Raw genomic sequence first — 15,416 nt, forward strand, 5'->3', positions numbered from 1 at the left:
CCACAAAACCAAACCAAAGCAAAATCCAAACACACCAAGAGATGGGTGTCTCTGTATTTGAAGAGGAAATAGGGAAAGGGACCATAGTTGCATAAATAATTCCTTTCTGTAGCTGGAGTCGTGGCTGTCATCTGCCCCTGCAGTTAGTTTTTTGGGATTTTTTTTTGTCTCCATGTTGCATAGATAGAAAATATGCAAACATTAAGTGGAGAGGCAGTGCAGAGGTGTGTGGTTTTTTCCCAAAATAGTTTGCCTCTATAAGTTGTATTGGCTCCCTGCTCTTGTCTTAGGAAGTTAAACTGGATACTGGTGAGAATACTAATCAGTTTATTGAGCGTTAGTTTTTGCATTAAGTCTTCTACCCTTCATATAACAGACTTTTTCTCTGAGCTGCTCTGAAAAATATGGTTTCAAAAGTCATTTTAAACTCCATGCAACATCTGCAGCCACATGCAACATGAGTGGAAATGATGACAGCTGGAGAAGCACCACATGAAAAAGAGAAGAGAAAAATAAAATTCAAGACAGAGCTGACTCAGGCATGGTGGAACTGTTTGCAAAGTGGTTCAAATTTAGCAAGCTCTTACATAAGTGCGCTTTTAAATTCAACTTTCTTTGATTACCCATCCATGACAAAACAGGTCACTCACATTGCACTTGTGGTCATACCAAACAATGACTGTGCTGTTTATGATCCAACTGGTCTCAGCTGTCATCTGTGGAAAGCAGTAGGATTTGTATGCATGTGTCAGAAGACAGAGGCAGGTTCTTCATAAAAAAAGGGATAGGAAGGAAATGGTGCTCTATCTATGCAGCCTTGCATTTACATTTTACCATTTTATAATGCAAGAAGTGGGGTAAACCTGTTCCACATAGTAGGCAATGTCAAAAGCCTTTTTTCTCACTTCTGGTATATTTTTATTAGCAGGGTACTATATCCCTCTTCAGAAACACTAACACAAGAAAGTCCTGTTTCTGTTGCTCTGATCCCAAACAGTACAAGATACAGGAAGGAAGATTTAATGTGCACTCCTGCAGTGTCAAGGGCTTGGGCCTTACGATTTCCTCCAAGTCGCAGGATGTTGAACTTACAGAGCTCTTCGGTTTAAATAGCTCTAAAGTGTTCTATCCAAACTTCTGGAAAATGAGATCATGTAAAAAATGTAGACAAGAAGTGACTTAGCACTTTTTTTTCTGTAAACTAGTTCAGTTTACAATTTTGGCACTGTTGCCATCTACATGTGTATCCAGTTCTGTTTTCCTCTTTTTTAAAGTCTGTCACACTTATTTTTTCATTCTATTCGACAGACATCAAGTGCACCAAGATTTGGGATCTCACCTGCAAATTAATGCTGACGCCCTTTGTGATGAGTTAACTGCTAATCTTAGAAAATTGGAAAAGGTAACATCGTGTGATATAATGCAAATGCTGATAGACCAGTTAGGTTCTTGCTGTGTTTCTATGATCTTTTATCTTGAGAAGTGTTGAATTACCCCCAGATTCAATACCAAAAGTGGCATGTTTTCCTAGACAAAGGACTAGGTTTTGGACTATAAATTAACCCTAGTATAAACATTGGTATGTGTAATAGCTTTGCCTTGTGCTGAAGCTTATAACCAAGCCAAGTGTCCCTGAGGCAGACACTTCAGGGGTGATTATTGCATTATGTAGTGATCTCAACTTTTTTTTTTTTTTTAATCCATCAGAGCTAAGGATTTTGAACTCAACATTTATTAGTATTTGATTAATTTTTCTGTTTGGAGCTTTTGTTGGAGTTTTGGGGTTTTGATTAAGAAAAATGGTGCCTGCTTACATATGTAGTCAGCTTCTTCACACAGAGTGACTGAGATCTGCTTGTTTTACTTCAGCAACACAAATACTGCTGCACCAGTTGTGCAATTCCCTATACCTGACCCTTGCTTTTTACCATTCTCTAATTGGAAAGCTAAATGTATTTGGTGACTTAAATTGGAAGCCTGTGCAAAACAAGTGGGTGTGCAGATCTTCTTTCCTTACTTGGTGTTTTTCCCTTTCTAAAACACTTTACCAGGGGCTCCACTGCTCTCATGGCTGTGCCCTGTGATGGGTCTGCTGGATGCTGCTGCTAAGGCTGTGTCCAGCATAGGGCAGGCCCTGGCCCTGGCCCACTGCTGTGGCCCCTGCAGACCTTGCCTCACGTGCCCCCAAACCTTGACAAATGCATCTGGTACCAGTGGGTGAAATACTGTGTGTTGGGTACACATACACAGGCTGAGCATGACAAAAGCACTAGTGGAACAAAACCAAAAGTTACTTGAATTCCTTTGAGCTTAAGTCACATGGGATATTTGTGCCTTTGTTTCTAAAACTGAGTCTGTGCCAAGGTCTTTCAACACCTTTTTTCCCCCAAACCAAATTTCTCAAATAGCATAAAGCTAAGACTATATAATATCACTGTTTACAAGTGTGGCATAGGTTTTAGAACTACTGCCAAAAGGGAGTTTCTTCCCCCATATCTTCACCCTCTTGGCTATGAAAATCTAGAGTAATGCTGTCTTCACCCCTCTGTATTTTCTGGATAATAACAGTGTGAATACAAAGGGAAAATGCTTACCAGATGGTTACCATAGACAATCTTCAGCCAGATTAGGTCATTTAAGAGGTTACTGCTTTCTGGCTGTCTGGGACAGGCTGGCAAGATGGTTAATAGGAGACCTCATTTCAGTGGGAAGCCAGCCAGCCAGCCCTTTGCAACAAGGCTAGGCACTGTCCCACTACCTTATATAGTCTCTGCGTGGAGACAGTAATGGACAGCTGCATAGTTAGGTCATTCAGCTGTTCCCAGAGAAGTGACCTTCTGTCCTGAATTAGAGTCTTAAGTGGTGTGCATTTTTTGTTTAGTGTCTTGCTTTCTTTGTTTAGTGTCTGTAGGATTGGAGCCTTAGAGACTTACCTTTATCTGCCAAATATTCAGGGTGATGAAGTGCTCTGCATACAAGCTAAATCAAAATTGCCTGTAGCTGCATATTGCCATATCCTGTTCTAATCTGGATGAGCAGTGGTTAGAAATATAATAGCTTTTTGTTCTCTGAGCAAAGTTACTGCAGTTGCTTAACAGTTTCATATGCTTTAGTGAAAAGTGCTGGTAACTGGCTGCAGCAGCAAAGGTAGCATACATGTTCTAGTATAACTTGTCATGTCTCCCCTTACTTTCCCTGTGACCACAGGACTGTAAAGTGGAACACTGAGATTATCTAGATTAAAAACTAAAACTTACTCTGCTTAAGTAAGTGAACCAAGTTAAAAATTGGTTAGTGCACAAATACGTTGCAATGACTTTTTCAGTGTGAGCTTGTGATTTTTACAAGTTCTCCTTCATACTTGGAGCCAAGGAACTATCACTGTTTAGCAAAATTCTACTAACTTGTCTTTTAATTGCATTTAGGAACTTGTTAAAATGCACTGTGTCTATCAAAGGATAAAGCATTAAATTGTGGGAGGGAAAATATGGCCTAGTATTACTCGTTCCCTTACACTAACTTACCAAGCTAAAAGGAAATTCCTGTTTACATGTGAAGCAACTCTCATAAAATTAGGTGTTTCTTACTGTTTCCCTTTCCTCAGAATGTCCTTCTTGGGAAAAGTGTGCATCTGAGATAGAAATCATGATGTAGGACTGGAAAGTGGTATCTTTGAACAGGAAGTACAGTAGCTCCTCAAATAAAAGCCTGAAAGTAGCTGTTACTAGATCTGTAACCAGTGCTGGCAAGTTACTAAGATACTGAGATATTGAGAACATGTGTGTCTGGGGATGTGACCCACTCTGTTCCCTCCTCTCTGCTTTTAAGGACAAGGAGATGAAAAGTGGATAAATAGGCTGTGTAAAAATAGGTCTGTTCAAATTATTCTCAAGGATACAACTGGCTGACATTACTTTGATTGCAGCTAAAGGAAGATAACCCACAATCAGTTCACTAAATCTGGTAAATGGGACATGTCTGCTAATGGTTAGAAGACTATACTTTGCTGTGCGCATATCATGGCTGAAGCTGTTACAAAACTATTTGAATTATCCATTTAGCTATACAGCTATGACTTGGAAGTTTGAGGCTTTTACTGGATTTTGATCAAGGTGAAAATAATTCAGTTTCTTGTCCCATTGCTTTTAGCTCTGATTTTTATTTCTTTCTTATTTTCTTTTGACTAATGGAGGAGACAATCTATAGGAGAAAATTTCAGGGGATATTCATCATATGAAACTTGCTAGTTGATTGTCTAGGTGTTCCATTTGATGCACTTATATTACACTTAAAATAAGGGAAGCATTTAATAGGAATACCATAGGTATGAAAAGGTGTGAGAGAATTAACATCTAGATAGAGTATATTGAAGAGTATGTCTTGATTTTATTTTTTTATTTAAAATGAAGCATAGCATTTTTTGCCTCACAACTCTTTCCCTCTCTTTTTCTAAGATACAGAACAACTTACAAAAATTGCTTGAAGATGGTGAGTGAAACATCAATGATCTTGGACTGCTTCAGACCTCATTCTTCCGTCTTGACAAACCGTTCCAAAGGAGCTCTGCTGGCCAGAGTTCAAGCTTCTTTATTTTCAGTCCAAGCCAAGCTTAAACTACTGTAAAGCTCATGTCATCATGCAAAAACATCAGTTGATTCTTCAGCATGTATCTATATATTTTGCAAACACATATGGTTTGGTCTACATGTATCTATGTTTTAAAAATGTGGGGATTTTTCTTTCTCTTTTGTGTGTGAATTAATGGATTTTATAGCTTGCTTGATTTTAGAGTTGCTTTCACCAGTGCAAACCTGGTGCATATCCTTTTACCTCAACATTTACTTTATGCCTATTGTCATACAAATATATATGTGAAGAATGTCAGTCATGCTTCATGTACTGAAGTGTTGTGTGAATGAGCAGGTATCTGTTTTAGCTATGATTATGGATTGGTGCTGTATTCTTCATTTTTACTTACTTCTCTGCACCCTGACATCACAAAGATCAGAAAACAAATGCCTCTCTGTTTAGGTATGCAAAGTCATGAATGTTTGAGGTCTGCTCAGTTCTCCAGTGCTGTAAAAAGGCTCAATTCCACTTTCTGTGACACTGTATCACCACAGAGGGTAAGGTCTGTTTCTGCTCAGAGGGTAAGGTCTGTTTCTGCTGGGCATTCAGGTTCCATTGAAGTCAAACCTGAAATCTGTATGGGCTTGCCAATTTGCAGTCTAGTTGCTTTTGAATAGCAGTATGGATGTGACACACCTGCACAACTTAGAAAAACAACTTGTTTTCTGTCCATTCATATGGTCTCTGTCCTTTAAGTTAATCAGTGTGAAGATCCTTATTCAGCTTTCCTTAGAGTTGTATGGGGTTTTGGTTGGCTGAGCAAGTGCAATTTGTAGTCCAGTAAATGGAAATCTAGTCTTGGTATGTGACTTCAGGGACTGGATATTTCCACATAATGAGAACTGGCAAATTAATGGTGCAGCAATACAAACAATCAGTGGAGTGAATGAAAAAGTAGACATCTGCTTCATTATATCACATACTTGTTTTTTCCCAGAGTGCCTAAGATGGGGATTTTTAGCTTTCTGATTCACCAAACAGGCTCATTAGTTTTTAAAAAAGCAATATTTAGGATAATAACTACTATCTGTGAAGTAACAGTATTGTTTATAATATGCTATGCATTTTATAACCATTTCTGTGAAATGTACCTATTTTGTTTAAATAAACTTTTTTAAAACCAGTGACTCGATACTATAATTTGGGTGAACCCAAGTCCATCCATCAGTTTTAGTCAAGTGTGATATTCATGAGGCTTACACCTCACGGGACAAAGTTTGTGCAAAACCCAGCATGCAACACAATGGGTTAGGAACTGCATCCTGCTGCAGTCCTTCCTCTGACTCCATTGTGTGTGATTTCTTTCTGGATCTCAATGGCAACAGTAAGAGAAAATTTGTCCCCCAGAGTTTTGGGGACACGTTAATAGTTATCTCAAGTTCCCCAAGTTTCTCAAGTTTTCTCCTTGGAGGATATTGGATGGGTATCAGAATGGTGAGGCAGCTTACAGGGCTCTGAGGGCTCTAGCATGCCTGCCTGAATCAAGATTCCACATGATCACAGTATGTAAGAAATTTGTGAGATCTGACTGTTCTCCCTATAGAAGTCTCTGCCTTTGCTTCTGCAGCTATCGTGACTTTATTGGAAAACTCAGCTTCACAGGAAAACTCTTGAAATAAGTTATTTTTAATTTTTTTCCATTATTTTCCCTACTTTCTTCTACAGTTGCACAGCTTATGTAATGTTTTGGACTTTCAAGCTCATTCTCTGCCTTCTCCTCTCCCTTTAAGTCTGTATCAGAAGTCTTTAGCTCTGTGGTTGAAAAACTGATGCCATGAGTCACTTTTATCAAAAGGAACTACAAGAAGACTTGGTTATATCCAGCAACTGAACTGAGTTAGCCTTTTACTTACCTTACATTGTCAAGGCTGTGCTTTTCTGCAGGAGAACGGGGAGAGATAATATTTGATAGGTGCCTTTTGTAAATCAGGCAGGCTAAACCCTTATCATTAGCCATACGGAACAAAATAATTACTGTGTGGAATGAGCAATCAGAGGTGGATGTGTGCCGTTTAGCCTGCTGCAGCAGCATGCCAGGGGAGGCGAGTCTGGACAAAGGTGTAACAGTGTCCTTCCAATACAGGAAAGTGAACTACGCTCCAGAGAAAGGGTTGGCTTGTGACACAGCGGCCACGTGAGCGCACTGGCACAGTTCAGTGTGACCTCTGCCCCTCAGGTGCTACCCTCATTCCCCCTTTCCCTTAGAGGGAAGAGTAGGATGTCTCAGGATGTCATACTCATCATGCATCAGGGCACAGGTGGGCAGCATGCAGTATTGGGGTACTCCAGGGAGTGCTGCAAGGCCCCCACATGGAGAAAGCTTAGAAGTGAGTGGAGTGATTTAAATCCTGTGATTCAGGTTTGCAACTGGAGTGGAGGGGGTGTGCCCCAGTGTTTGGGAAGGAAGTACTTGCAGCAAGGATAAGCAAGGAAAAGCTGCTTCCCCCAAAGCTGGGAGTCTGTTAAAGAGTAGGGAGACTTATTCCAGTTATCTGTGGCAGGTAGTGCATACAAAGGCTACAAGGAGGGGTTTTGCCTTTTGGCAAAAGTGGGAGTTTGCAGAAGTAGGTAGGAAAGATGTGTGACTTTAGGGAAGTCAGAAATGCACACAAAATTCTTAGCACACACTCTTGGTAGTAATCATTCATAATTTGCTGCATAGGCTGCATAGAAATCTGTTTTAAAAAGCCAATGTTAAAATTTCTTGTGTGTTTGTTTTTCCAGTTTTGTCTGCCTGTTGTCCTTGACAGCACAGAGGCTAGAAAAACAGCTGAGTTCTACCAGCCATTTAGAACCTAGTAGTTAATAGTGCCAGATTTTGGGAAGATGCTTTGAGTTTGGAGGTGGAAGGCGAGAGGGGCACATCACTTGTGTTGTCTCTAGTTGTAGTTAGTGAAAAAAGTAATGAGGATTTGTATTGGCTGTTTGGATTCAGGGATTGTTGAATTAGTTTTCTATCAAGGTATCAAGTTAATGGTACTGTTGGTGTGAAGGATGCAGCTAGCACTCCAGTCAGGAAGTATTATCAGCTGAAAGCCTCCCTCTCAACAGAACATCAAAGGTAGTAGGTCCCATTCATGTTTGTAGGAGAGACTAACAGTTGTGTATGTGTTTTTTTCTGAGTATATCTGAATTTAATACTATTAACTGCTTTCACATGAACCTTTGTACAAGTGTGTGGTAACGCTTTCTGCTTCATGCTACACCTGCACTTTCATTTCCGTGTTTCTGCCTCATAGTCACTTGACAAATGCTGAATATCCACGCTGGTGATATCCAGGCCTTTGCAGGCTATTGCTCAGCTGGTTCAGTTTCAACTGTTAGTGAGGTGTTATTCCCAATATGTAGGAGATTTCGCATTTACAGAGCAGGTGTGACTTGCAGTAATGATCAGAAAAAGCTGGCTATTTGGACAGAAAACTAAGCAAACAGTTACACTGAGCAAACAGTTCTTTTTGTGTTCAGTGCCTGTGTGAATGCTTCTATAAACAGCAGAGGAATAATGTCATTTGAAAGGATTTTACCAGCACCTGCTTTTTAGTTTCCCGGGTGAGACTATCTGAGTCTGACAGGCAAATTTGCTCAAGAGGGAAAATTGACTCATCTCATTTGGCACTTGTAAGTTTATGGTTTGAACCCAGAGAACCGTTCTGCTAAAGATGGTTGCATGTAATGAGACTTTAAAAAGGGATGGGTTTTTTGCTTTCTTGGGTTTTAAAATCTGTGTAGTATCATTTTGTGAATGTAGAGCCTCATAATATCCTACTGTTCATTGAACAGCCACAAAAAATATACGTCAGTAAATTTCATTTAATTTTGTCTAAAGTTACTCTCTGTTTATCACAAGCCATCCTGGATTTTAACAAAAAATCAGTCAAATGCGAACAATAAAACAATGTACAATCTACAGTAAATCCACAACACTTGTGAGAGTTTATTCCCTGAGCTTCATGGAATGTTGTGATGCCTATCACTATTGCTGTCCAAAATATAGGCATTTGACTTATACAGTTGTTGTTGTTTCAGACCTTCTGGTCTTCTTCCTGGTGGCACTTACTTACCCTCAAGTTTCCATTTAGTCAAACCGGCCAGTGAGACTATGCCTACTCATCTTGGATCAAATTATTTGGGTGACAAGGTGTTCTAGTGTTGGGTGATCTAGTGTTTATATGACCTTGATTACACCTGCTATTGGTAGTACCCTCAAAAGGGATGATCCCAAGAAGAAAGTGATTAGAACTGTGTATGAGAGGATACTAGCAGGATTAGTATGATAATCAGAAGTGGGTTTTTTACTCCTGTACCTAATTTCTTATCTATTATAATTGACAAGGGGTCAGGATGCAGCACCTTAGCAAGCAGACTTTGAGCAGGAATTCAAGGTATGTCAGTAAAGCCTTTCCAAAGACTGTGGTTCATGCACAAAATGGACAAGAATATTCCAGTCATCCCCTACTGAAGTTACAAATGCTTTGCTTGAATCACTTTATCTATTTTCCCCACAATGGGCAGTATTTGTGCCAAAAAGTCCACCCTGAGTTGGATGCCTGTTCACTAAGTAAACATCTGTGCTAAAAACTTTGAAAATTAGTTCAAGTTCTTGAAGACAGTTGCTGTAGAAAAGATTGCCCTGCCAGCCTCTGTGAGTTCAGTCTGGATAGCTTTTCCCCCTCATAGTTTTTTTTTTTTTAAATTTGTCCACTGTGGGTAGAGCTTCTGCTGATGTATTTTACAGTCTATGTGACTTTCTTATTTTTCCAGTTTCTGTACTAAGTCCATTTGGAAACTGCTTAAACGTTCATTATGTTCTTAAATTTGAAAAGATACCTTTCCCTGGCTTTACATAAACAGCAACTCATGTCTTGATGACGTAGTAGCTGCATCATGTTCTAGAGGTGTGACATTCTACATTAAGCTTCATAACAAGGATTTTATAGTCTTTGGCAATGCAGGTATTTTGGACTGTACAATAAAGGCTTCTTCAACTCCTGTTCTCACTTAATGGTATTGATAGGGTAATTTTCCACTGACTAGGCATTTTAGCAGTGCTTAGCAGGAGATTAAAGGAAAATCATTCTGATGTGCTGTCAAGTACTAAATTAAAAATCAGCTCTTCACACTATCTACAGGTAGATGGATAAAGGCTCCCTCCAAGAATAAACGGTAATGAGTAACTTAATTATAGCCTTACATGCTGGATCTAGCATGCAAGAAACAGCTCTGAATTCTTCCTGCACTTAGACCTTAGTATCATGGCAATGTGCACACATGGACTCATTCCAGAGCAAGGGCAATGTGGGAAGAAATCCAGCTTGTACTGGCAGCTGTTTCCACAACTTATATAAAGAACCACAGACCTTCTCTCACAAATGGATCACAAAGCATGAATGCCTCAACCTTGGCTTATGATACTCGCATGAAGAGATGTCCTTCTATGTTTTTCCCAAAAACTGTTTAAGTGATGCCACTGACAGCACACATGAAGAAAACAATATAATCTGCATCAGCTGACTTGAAAATGGCCACACTTCTAAAGACTCTGATCAATAGTAATGGCTGTAAGGAAGAATGCTGTGTGAAAGGCCAAGTTTGTGATTGTATGAACACATCTTTCACACTTCTCTTCCAAGTCTCTTCATGGATTTCTGATTCTGCAATCACTCTTTGACCATTACAGTAAATGCTACCACAAAAACAGTTTGTGGGTTGGAACTAAGTACAGGATTTGTGTTAGGTTTAGGACTAAGGATATGAGACTGCTTGTAGCTGAATATTGAGAGCTCTAATATTTAGCTACTCCCTTCTTCTGTTTATAGACCATCCTCTGCCTCCACTTCCCATGTTGTTCTACCAGATGTAGCCTGGATCTAAATGCTGATCTTCTAAATAGTAACCCATCCAAAACCAGTTAATTTTCCACCAGAGATATGGATAAGAGTCTGTAAAAGAGCCCAGTATCAAATGCAGACATGTTGAGCAATGCCTAAAATAATGCTTTAGGAGCTTTGCTGACATTGCAACATTTTTCCTCTATTGTTTCTCTAATTCCATGTGAATCAACATTGGAAACTGCAAGAATATTCTGAGGCAAGTTCTCTGCACACCTGTCCTCTATCTCTGTGCTTCCCCAGGGAGCCACAGCCACAGACAATGGACCTGATTTGTCAGCAGCACTAAGTTAGGCTTCTACACAACTCTGGTGTCTTTCCTCAGATTAAAAATTATGTAAAGAAATCAGCACTGCCTGATCCTTAAGGTTTTAGTCATTCATCTGCCTGAGTCACTTCTGATTCTTGCACATGTCCATCCCCTCTGCCATTAAGCACTTAATTGAAGCCAGTTGTGACTACTGTACAACCTGCAAGCAACTGCATTCCTTATAGACCAGTATTACTGTCACCCCACCATCACTACCTTCCTGGTCATGTGCTGCTGCTTGCCATCCCTACAAGTATACTCGGGGTGCAGTATCCCTTATTTTCTTCCAGGAAAATCAGCTGGAGTATTTTGTGCAAAGTTCACATTGCCAAGGTATGTTGCATCACTTTGCTGCATCAGCTTTGCTAAATAGAGCATCTGAGTAATCGGTTTGGTGGAGGAATGTGGAACTGGAAATTATGAGAGTCTGGGGTAATAATAAATTCATATCTTATGGGTAGATGTGGAAGATGCTGCTTTAGGTATTTCTTTCCCTTTTAGCAGCACTTTCCTATGCTCAGGCCAAGGTTGGATAAGACCATCATACACATGCCTGGACAAAAAAGAAAACAGTTACAGCTAGGTTTTGTTAGAGTCCCTGTCCTAGCTCAGAGAAAACTAACCAAATCAGGCTGACAAATGCTTCGGGACAGCTACTGATGCAGACTTTTTGGTGGGCCACAGAGAAAACAGCATTGTTTCAGAGGGGAGCACCTGGCCTCTGTGGGAAACAGAAGGATGAGGCAACAGTGTAACCAAGATCTGTTCAGCCTCAGATTCAACACACAAGCCAAAATCTTACTTTGCAATGCTCTGACCACATCTGTGTCAGAGATGGAACTCTCTTCATATTGAAATCTGTCACTGCACTGTGTGGCTGTGGACAAATAATAATTCCTCTGGAAATCTCATAGACAGGAGCAGACCTCGCTCAGCCCAAGATGTTCCTGGATTGCTCTTGCCCAGCAGTAAGGTTATGCTGCAGTTAAACCATCACGTCTGTGGCTTATGCAGTGTGAGGTCTTTTTTGGTAACTCTGATCCCTGGCAGTCAGCACTACTGATGAGAATTTGGGAGGGCACCCCAGCTGGGTGAATGTAGGCTTCCACAATGAAAGGCAGCAGGAAAGCACAGACAGCTTTTTTCTTGGATGAGTAGGACAGCAGAAAAGCATTTTGGAGAAAAATACAGCTTTTTGCACTCACTCTCCTGGGAAAGAGCTGCAAAGGAAATGTTCAGAACAGACTGGGAAGAACCAGATTTTTATGTGTTGGCTGCACTCACTGTATTCATCTTGCCTGGGTGGAAGAGAGTCTTCGTTAAGTGGCCTGGTAGGTCCAGATTCTCTATCCCCAGCAAATACAAATCTAGAGTAATTAGACAGAATTATACAAACAGAAACAGTACAAATTCAGAAGAAGAAAGAGCACAAATATTTTTGGCTCTGCTCTCATTATTTACTAGGCCATAACAAAAGTTAACTATTCCCTCAGTACCAACGGATGAGAAGCATTCAGAATGATGGAACAGGTAAAAAAAAAATTAAAAATAGCAAGTTCATGGAGATGCTATAGAGAGACTATTTTATCAGTCTACAGATTTTAAGGGGAAAAATTAACTGTTTTGACTCGGACAATATCTGCTCTATTTCTACAACAGAACTTGGTCCCATTTCTGGCAGGCAAATGATGAAAGACCCTGGCTTCCATGTTTTAACCCACATTGCAGAAGAAGTTTTCTTAGCAGCTTAAATACAGAATTCAAAATATGTTTTCTGAGTAGCCAAAAGGCATTGAAAACCAAGAAAATCATTCATCTTCTGCATATTCAGCAGGCTCCAAAATACAAAAAAAAGTTTAAAAAAAAACCCAAAGAAACAAGCTAAGACTCTGAAGAATTGCAAACTTCTCACTTAATTAGGAAATTTGTGGTGTGAAGAACTTAAAAAAGAATTGTGCAAAGTATTCTTTGAATTTACTGTTTCCCATAAGAATAACCCAGCATGGAATAACACAGACTAAGTACAAGGAAAAGTTACCCTTTCTGTGAACTTTCAGTATTTGTTCATAAAGAAGAAGGCAGTGAACAGCCAGAAGAGAAAATTATAGGATCAGCATGCAAGCCATAGTACTTAGACAAACAATGGCTAACATAAATCTCACAGAGATTTGAAAGGCATGGTTTGCAACATCAGAGATGATTTTTAGAAACACAGAACAAAGAGACTGGTGTGGTGCTTTGGCTTGGGTTTTTTTTCACAAAGCACACTTCATGAAATTGGGGCAATTTTTACAGCAAAGAACAACTTAAGAGGAACACAACCATCAAAATAATGTTTCTTCTGTTCTGAGAGGTCTTCCTTTGTGTTCTTGGTGGGTTTTCTTCCTTAATCGCAATAGATAGTTTTGACAGCCTGTTAGATTCATGCTTCAGTAAATGAATTCTGAACAGATTTGGACTTTTGGGGTGATACTGTACCTTAGTGAATATGTCTATCTATGTCTCATCTGCCATGTGTGTTAGCTTAAACTACATCTGGCTCCTTTCCTTGCATTTTCCTCTCACAGTAATCCTCTTCTCTTTTTGTATATTCAAAACCACACTCTTTCAATTTATCCTATTTTGTGCACTCTGCCCCACCTCCCTCTTGAAATAGTCTGATCTTTTCCAGCATTCCAAATGTATTATCCAGCAGTTAAAGTCCTGGTATTAGGTCTTATCCGCCCACAGTCCCGTTTGCGCCTTTCATATTGGCTTCCCCATCACCAGCATCTCATAATCTTTTCTGGTGACTTTGAATGCCTCATCCTCACTTCCAAGGCCCTTTCATTTTCTACAACCAACAATGGCTTGGTGTCTTCCGACACATTCTCCAGCAAAACTATGGTGCCTTTCAGACTTTGCAGGGAGTCACTACAGCATTTCATTGGCAGGGGAAAAAATAAATAAATCAGTAACACAGCTAACTAAAAAATATGTGAAGAAAACAAGCAGGCAAAACAGTCACAGCAGCCAGTGTTGGTTAAGCCAAATTAAAGTCCTCATACTGGATTTTTAACCTACAAGGACTCACTACAACAGCAAATCTTCAGAAGATATTTCAACTTACACTGTTTCATGAAACATCACCATAACTTTATTCTGTTATTTGTTCTGCCTTAAACCAACACCATAAATCAACTGTTGTCTAGAAGAGCTATGTGGCAAACAGACAGCCCCTATCTCTCCCACACATAATGATGAGCACATACAGTTGTAAGTGAATACAGTCAAATAGGAGCTAGGAAAAGGTTTATATTCTGGGATTCTACAGAAATCCTGAACACTTCTTGTAGTATATGTGTTAATAAAAGCATCAGCAATTGTGGTGAAAAATGTAGTTAGACAAAATACAGCTCAAGGAGAAGTATGTGCTACACTTTTTAGACATGTTTCTAGTACAGCTACCACATTGGACTGAGCCGTTTGTATTAAAGGTCAGTTTAATCAGGCTAGTGAATGAGTAGCCTTACAAAATCCACAGAAGACAGGAAGCAATATCACTTAGTAACAGTTTGTGGATTAACTAAAAATCCTTAGAAGCAAGAGAGCGTATATTTATCCTGCTCCTCCTGAATCTCCCATTTTTAAACTCGCATGCTGCAATTTCATTACGTCTGTAACACTTTGCTCAGTAAGCGAGCAGGTGATGATGTTAGCTTCACTACCACAGCTAAGGAGGTTTGGGACACCTGTAAAGAGAATGTCAGGAAGTATGAAACACAGTTGCCACATACTGCCAGCTTTTCAGACTTTAATGTAATGAAAGGATGTGCCTTCCTCTGAAATTCAGAGAACTAATTGAGCTGTTTGTTCCTTGTAAGTCCACCTTGAAATCAGGCTGTAGGAAAAGAGCTATAATGCCAGAGAACAGCAGCATACTGGGTAAAGTAAGTATTAAACCATTTGGTCTTCCTGGCTGAAACACTGTTATTTTTAACCTTTGGCTTTTGGAGTTAATGTTTTATATAACAATTGCACTAATCAACTGAGGCTTTTGCAGAATAGAGTGTATTTAATTACTAGCTCAGAGGCAGCAGTCCCAGATGTACTGGAACACATAAAAAGCATTCAGGCAAAGAGGTCTGTGTTCTACTCAGCTGGCTAGCAAATGCAAAGGCTGCCCTTGGGCAGGCGTTAGCCTGACCAACAGTGACACCAGGAGGAACGCAAAGCTTCTTAAAAAGGCTGTGTTATACTCTGATGTACAAGTCCCTATCCAAAATGCACATGCATTTTCCTATTATTTGGAGGAAAGTACTCAGCCGTATGGAAAATCAGTGCTAATAATTTAGCAGAAATTCAAGACCACTAACCAGTATTTACCTTTATACCAGCTATCCATAGGGCAAACATGTTCAAAGTGTGAGCCAAGATGCTTCTCACTTCAAGCAGCACTTCACTGGCAGCAGATGTTTGCACACTGAATGCATTAGTTTTCAAACACCAAGCATGTACCACATGACAGCAGGGCTGCTGATTAAGGAATACCAAAGAGAAGACACTAAAAAAAAATCCTAAGTCACTGTTTTTTACTCAAAATTTGGATT

The 15,416-nt window shown here is 39.8% G+C and overlaps 1 protein-coding gene across 5 annotated transcripts in view; it reads left to right on the plus strand.

The window, feature by feature from the left end:
• GRAMD2B (GRAM domain containing 2B) overlaps window positions 1-5,752 on the plus strand; it is a 41,354-nt gene extending 35,602 nt beyond the window's left edge. For 2 of the 5 annotated variants that reach the window (XM_068177437.1, XM_068177439.1), the window contains exon 13: window positions 4,455-5,752. In XM_068177437.1, the coding sequence (XP_068033538.1) occupies window positions 4,455-4,623 (169 nt within the window). In that variant the 3' untranslated portion in view covers window positions 4,624-5,752. Of the gene's footprint in view, window positions 1-1,308; window positions 1,403-2,051; window positions 3,256-4,454 lie in introns of those variants that run through there. The other 3 variants (XM_068177440.1, XM_068177441.1, XM_068177438.1) reach the window with 3 other exon arrangements.
• The last annotated feature ends 9,664 nt before the right edge of the window (window positions 5,753-15,416 follow it).

This window comes from Anomalospiza imberbis, chromosome Z (assembly GCF_031753505.1).
Source record: "Anomalospiza imberbis isolate Cuckoo-Finch-1a 21T00152 chromosome Z, ASM3175350v1, whole genome shotgun sequence".
In the NCBI taxonomy this organism is placed as follows: domain Eukaryota; kingdom Metazoa; phylum Chordata; class Aves; order Passeriformes; family Viduidae; genus Anomalospiza; species Anomalospiza imberbis.